This window comes from Diachasma alloeum, unplaced genomic scaffold, assembly GCF_001412515.2.
Source record: "Diachasma alloeum isolate Michigan unplaced genomic scaffold, Dall2.0 Dall_scaffold_00213, whole genome shotgun sequence".
NCBI classification, from domain to species: Eukaryota; Metazoa; Arthropoda; class Insecta; order Hymenoptera; family Braconidae; genus Diachasma; species Diachasma alloeum.
The window spans coordinates 1,619,876-1,625,881 of record NW_021680378.1 but is presented as its reverse complement, the minus strand read 5'-3'; the positions used below and the strand labels follow the sequence as shown (position 1 = coordinate 1,625,881).

Genomic DNA, 6,006 nt, shown 5'->3' with positions numbered 1-6,006 from the left:
GATTGTTTTGGCGTGCGGCCACGACGCGGAGCCACTCCGCACGGAGCGAAACAAAATAACACCGGCGGAGAGAGACGTCACGAGGGCTTTTTTTTTAATTCACCGCGACTGAGGGAACCGGGAGCGAGTTTATAGCGCGTTTCATCCCTCTCCACTGGACCGCGTATCTCGTGAGACTGTGTTGCGCTGCGGTACGCGAGGGAGACGGGTGGATCGTGAGCCGGGCGATGGGCGGGAGGGGGGGCACGGCAGAGGCGATTGGTGGGGGGCTCGCGCGCTGTATTCGAAAGTTCGAGGTTTTTCGGGACGGGGGCTGGAGTGAAACGGTAGCTCGAGGACAAAACAGAGATGTGAAGGAAAAGTCAAGAAGAAAAATAATAATTCGTAGAAAGAATGGTAATTCTTTTGGACAAAATAGTCTTTAGGGTTAAGAGGGGACGACGAACGAAGTGATGAAAAGGAAAAAGACTGCTGAAGTGTGGGGAAAATTTTGCGCAATGAATTTTCAACGAAAGGGGGATGGAAAAATTTGCCTGATGGCTTGGGAAATTTGTTCTTTTTATAGAAATTGGATGAAGTGAGTTGGGGGTGATCTGGAGAGGATAAATAATTTTAAGAAATGTTTGAAAATGGAAAGTGGAGGCATCGCCATCTTTAGAGCCATTTTTGGCGCGGGGAGGCGGTATCAAAGCGAGATGGTGGTCGTATTTTTGAACATTTATTGAAATTATCAATAAATCCTCCAGTTTTCGATTTTTTTAGTTATGTCAATTCATTATTTCCGGGTAATTTCGAAAATGCTATTTTTAGATTCTACTCCATTATTATGCTATTATTTTATTATAAGGATTGAAGAGGGAATATTAATGTTTTGACGAAGTTGATGAATGGTCAAGAGGCCTCGGGAGTAATCGAAACTACTGAATAGCGGGGAAAACTTTGCGTCATAATTTCTCAATCAAAAGAGGACGGAAAAGTCTCAGAAATGGCTTCAAAAGTTGTTTATTTTACAGAAACCGGATGGAGTGATTTGAGAAGGATAAATAAATTTAAGAAATGGCTGAAAATACGAGGTGGAGGCGACGCCATTTTTGAAACCTCTTCCGCCAGAGGGAAGGGGTATGCAAGCAAGATGGCGGCGCGCAAACCAGTTAGTCACCTCGTATTTTTTAACATATTTTTAAATTACTGCCTCCAGTTCTCGATTTTTTTACTTATTTCAACTCATTATAAACTGGAAATTTGGAAAATGCAATTTTTAGATCATATTCCACTATTAGGGTATTATTCTATTATAAGGGTTGAAGAAGGAATATTAATGTTTTGACGAAGTTGTTGAATGTTTAAGAAGCCTCAGGAGCAAAAGGAACTACTGAAATGCGGGGAAAACTTTGCGTCATGCTTTCTCAATCAAAAGACGACAGTAAAGTCTCAGAAATGGCTTAAAAATTTGTTCATTTTAGAGAAACCGGATGGAGTGAGTGCAGGCTGATTTGAGAACGATAAATGAGTTTAAGAAATGGTTGAAAATACGAGGTGGAATCGCCGCCATGTTTAAAACCCCTTCCGCCAGAGGGAGGGGGTATCCAAGCAACATGGCGGTGCCCACACCTGTTAATCACCTCGTATTTTTGAACATTTTTTGAAATTATTGCCTCCAGTTCTCGATTTTTTTACTTATTTCAACTCATTATGGACTGGGAATTTCGAAAATGTAATTTTTAGATCCTGCTCCTACGTCGTGATGCGAAATCATCAAATAGAAGTGGAAAAACAGTTTATTTAATGCACTAAAATACAAACGTTCATTAACTTAAGCACAGCGTCATGAGTGAAAAGATTGTAATTAATTATTCAGTACTTTGAAATTAAGTTCTACTGACTGTTACAATTTTTTGTTTGAGGTAAAAAAATATCATTGGTGTCTCCCTCTCCTTTTCGAACATAAACATCGAAAACCTCTCACAGACGTTTTTTACTTTCAATTGATCAGTTGATAAATTGTGTAAAGTGACATTTTACGCCGCTCCGCGTGCGCAAAACCCCACTTCCCACACATTGTGATGAAAAATAGGGTTCGATACTCGCGGGAAAAGTGTTTTTAGACTCGTGGGATTATATCACTCACCTTCGGCTCGTGCTATAAACCTACCAAGAGCCCAAAAACATTTTCCCACAATCTATTTCCCGCAATACTATTCCTGTTGTTTCTTCCTCGATTTTCGTCAGAATTGGTTTAGTCAGATTAAAGTTAGTGCCGCTCAGTAGTTACATTTATATTAATTCTCTGATTTTTAAAAATATCTTCAACTTAATTTTCAACAACAAAATGACAAGACTTAAATTTGTTCTTTTTTTATTCTCCAGGAACTTTATATCCCCGAAAAATCAGCATTCTGGGGGACTGGGTAGGAAATATCTTCGTACTGCTGTCTCGCGTAGTCTGCAACATTGAAAACGTGATAATTAATCATCTTTTAGCTTATTAAATGCATGTTCAGGTAGTGAAATTGAAGAAGAAGAAATTTTTTTAATATTCTTTCGTGAATATCTAGAAAACTAGTGCCTTTTTGTCCCAGAAAATATCTAATAAAATGTTTTTCTAAACTCACTAGTTTTCAAAACATTCACGAAGAAATAAAAAATTAACGGAGAAATAAATTATCTGAAACCACCGCTATTTTTTTTTCATTACATATTGACCTTTAGATAAGAGAAATTTAATAAAGGCAATTTCAGGTATTCTCTGAGTTTATATCAACTGAAATACCTGTGAAACTATCGAATTTAGAGGGAAATGTTTCAACATATTTGCGAAATGAAGAAATGAGAAATTGACGAAAGAGAAATTTTTTATAACTACAGAGTTATCATCACATCAAGTCAAGTATCTCGAAAACACCCAGGTCTACCAAAAAATGTCTTCAGGTCTTTTTTGTAGAGAGTTGAATTCCCCACGAAAAATGTCTTCTGACATTTTCCCCTAAATCCACTAGTTTCCAAGACATTCGCAAAACAAAGAAATGAAAACTAAACGAAGAAATAAATTATCCAAAACAGCATAAATCTTATCATATCAAGCCAAATAATTCACCTTAAAACGATCTAATTAGCATTCTCTCTTTCATTCTGATACGAACCCACACCAGGTCCTGATGGAAAAAGTGTCGCCAGTGTTCCACCCCTAGCCTGTCCAATTCTCAGTAACGAAACAGTCGTGATTAATCTGACGAGTAGATTTATGATCATAACAGCTCCACTGAATTTCTCAGATGCCCCTACAAGTTGTGGGTGGGATACAGATACGTCTTCTGCAGCATGGTCAGGGGGTAATAGACAATCATAATTTTTTTTCATCTTGAAAAAGCTGGTCTCGCTCATCAAAATTGATTTTCCATTATGACTGTTGGTGGTTCACAATTACTTACAGTTTTCTGGGAAGTAGACCGACAGGGTGATTATGTCGAGAAATATCGAGAGAACGTTGATGCACAGTGCCTGAAGTTTTAAAAAAATGAACCATTATTTCAATTTTATTCACGATTCAATTCAGTAGCGAAGTGGTAAAACGGTTTAAGGTGTTTCGCCTGCAGATCAAAGGGCGATTAAACGGAAGGGGGGTCTTATTGTTCTCGAGCCCTGATTCAATCGCTGAGCACGAAATTTTCTAATTTTCAAGTAACTATTTACGTGTGCATTTGAACATTTTTTGAATATTGATTTTATTCATCAGATTGACTGATTTTTTTCTCATCACCTGCGGGTGTCAAATAATTTTTATTGGATGTTATTCTAGTTATTGAAATAATATTAAAATGCGTCTGGAGTTGGTAAACCTGTTGAGTGTTTTCTCTCTCAGTTCCATGGTCCAACCCATACCTTTCCCATGATGCTCATTCGAATCACGCGACTGCGCGTGAGGGCGTAATTGCCCCGAAACTCGTAATTTTCCGAATCATTTGTTCAAATAACTTTCTTATGAAATCTGAAAAACATCTGAAACTTATACGTGTTCTCAAGAAAGATTTAATTTATCACCCACTAGTTTTTCCTCAATAGTCCATTATTTTTTGGGTGTCATGGAAATTCCTCTAATTGAGAGTGGGGTAACCTCGGAGATTATAGCTGGATGGGTTACAAAAACATCCAAATTTCATTATTTTTGTTTCTTGAGACTGAGATCTGGAAAAAATGTGCAAGAATTCTCAATGATGCAGCATACTCAGAATTTTCTCTCGTGAATTTTCCATTTTTTTTCATTATTTTGACTTTTCAGGAGAAACACCTTAAGTCGACTCATCTCCCAGGTGAGTTTTTGAAGAATATTTCTGAACCTGAGGGAGATAGCGAAATTTTCGTAATTACATTTGTTGTAACTCTCAATCGGCTCTACAAAAAAGGTTATAACAAAAATTTTGCAATCTCCCTTAGATTGCGAGATATTCATTGAAAACTGGTCAATAGTCGAAATTGACTTGTACCATTTTACCACTTCGCTACTGAATTCCATTCATTAATTCCATTGAATGGAAAAAATTGCTCGAATGGATTAATCCTACAAATTGGAGTGGTTCATCCGACTCGATATTGTGCACTGCCCACATTAGACAGACGAAGAACAGGAGATTGTAGAACATTGCTGATTGTGGACACCAGTGTCCCTGCAGACCCCTGGAATCCCCATAAAAATTAAATAATTAGTTTTAAAAAAATTACATTAAAAAATTAATTCCACTCAACTCACCATGTTGTTAGGACTAAGTGGATAGCGAATATGGCCTGGAATGAATAATAAAATCAATAAGATTATGAGAGGATTATCTGAATGATGATTCAATCGTCACAGACAAAACTAATGATAATGAGAGACTTTTTCCCGAATACGCCCCCTGGAAGTTCCCCAGTACAGATGTAATGCCTCAGGAGAATAAATAAATAATGAACAGTGAAGAGTTGAGTGATAGTAACAGTAAAAGGTAAATAAACTCCTCCCCAGGAATCGATTTCGTTCATTTCTTGGGAAACCCGTCACCGGTGGGTGTCAGATATCATCCCCTTGGCTTGGGGAATGCACGAGTGACGCCGGGAGCGAAAGCCACAGACACAAAAAGACGAGGATAAAAATATTTGGTGCGAGTAGATAGAATGATTGACCATTTCTTAGTTAAAAATGTTTGTAAATCTTCAATTCTCTCGGTAATGAGTGATCTTAACGAAAAATGTCACAAACACTTTTTGCGGGGAATTTAATTATCTACAAAAAAGGTCCTGAGGTATTTTCTCGTATGATCAACGGTTAACGAGATATTAACGATTTAATGAAGTCTGTTTTATCTCTGATTTTGTAATTCAAAAAAACAAACATCAGTTTTTGACGAATATCTCCGAAACCAATCGAAATATCAGACTGACTGTCAGAACCTTTTTTATAGCCATTGAAATTCCCCACAAAAAAGTTCTTTACAAAATTTCCGCTATCTCCTTTCAATCCCGAGATATCCACCAAAAACTCAAGCATCCAAAAAAACCTCAGATATTCGATTCCGTCCTCTCACTCCTGCATTAATCATCAACAATCCCAGTAATTAATGACAAAATTTCTCATCAGGCCCTCAATCCTGCATCCAAATAAATACGCCACAGACGTAAATAAACAAGAATCAGATGAAACCGATGTATTTATACTCATATTCACGATAATGCGACTCGATCTTTAACCAAAACAAGACTTTACCTACCTTCAGAGGGAAATGGGCAATGGCAGAAATATCCGGCATGATGCACCTGAGAATCGCCCGACACTCGACCTCAACACCTCACGACTGTCAATCACAAATAATTAATTGTCTCCCCTAACCGCCAGTATTTTTTCAACACCGAATTCCTCACGTCTCTATTATGACGAAACACGTAATGGTAATGACGGATGATGAATTTGCAAACACCCGAGTGGCGCTGGCGTGACGCTAGTTCCCTCGACCACTCAAAGATGGCGACTTGTTGTCC

At 37.9% G+C, this 6,006-nt stretch overlaps 1 protein-coding gene across 2 annotated transcripts; it reads right to left on the bottom strand.

Annotated features, from left to right (window-relative positions):
• Positions 1-2,255: 2,255 nt before the first annotated feature.
• Positions 2,256-5,933, bottom strand: LOC107037106 (type-1 angiotensin II receptor-associated protein). Of its 2 annotated transcripts, none has more exons than XM_015255467.1 (6): positions 5,739-5,933; positions 4,745-4,779; positions 4,560-4,671; positions 3,429-3,498; positions 3,141-3,278; positions 2,256-2,443 (listed from the first exon to the last, which is right to left on the bottom strand). In XM_015255467.1, exons 1-6 carry the CDS (start codon positions 5,775-5,777, stop codon positions 2,373-2,375), a joined length of 465 nt encoding a protein of 154 aa, XP_015110953.1. In that variant the 5' UTR covers positions 5,778-5,933; the 3' UTR covers positions 2,256-2,372. The 2 variants fall into 2 exon arrangements, with proteins under 2 accessions (XP_015110953.1, XP_015110954.1); XM_015255468.1 differs by having other exon boundaries at positions 2,362-2,443; positions 3,095-3,278.
• Between the last annotated feature and the right edge of the window lie 73 nt (positions 5,934-6,006).

Coding starts and splice junctions, on each gene's coding strand:
- LOC107037106 (XM_015255467.1), bottom strand. CDS start 5,777: ATGCCGGATATTTCTGCCATTGCCCATTTCCCTCTGAAG. Junction 3,499..4,559: donor CGGATGAACCACTCCAATTT/GTAGGATTAATC, acceptor TTAAAACTTCAG/GCACTGTGCATCAACGTTCT. Junction 2,444..3,140: donor TCCATCAGGACCTGGTGTGG/GTTCGTATCAGA, acceptor TCAATGTTGCAG/ACTACGCGAGACAGCAGTAC.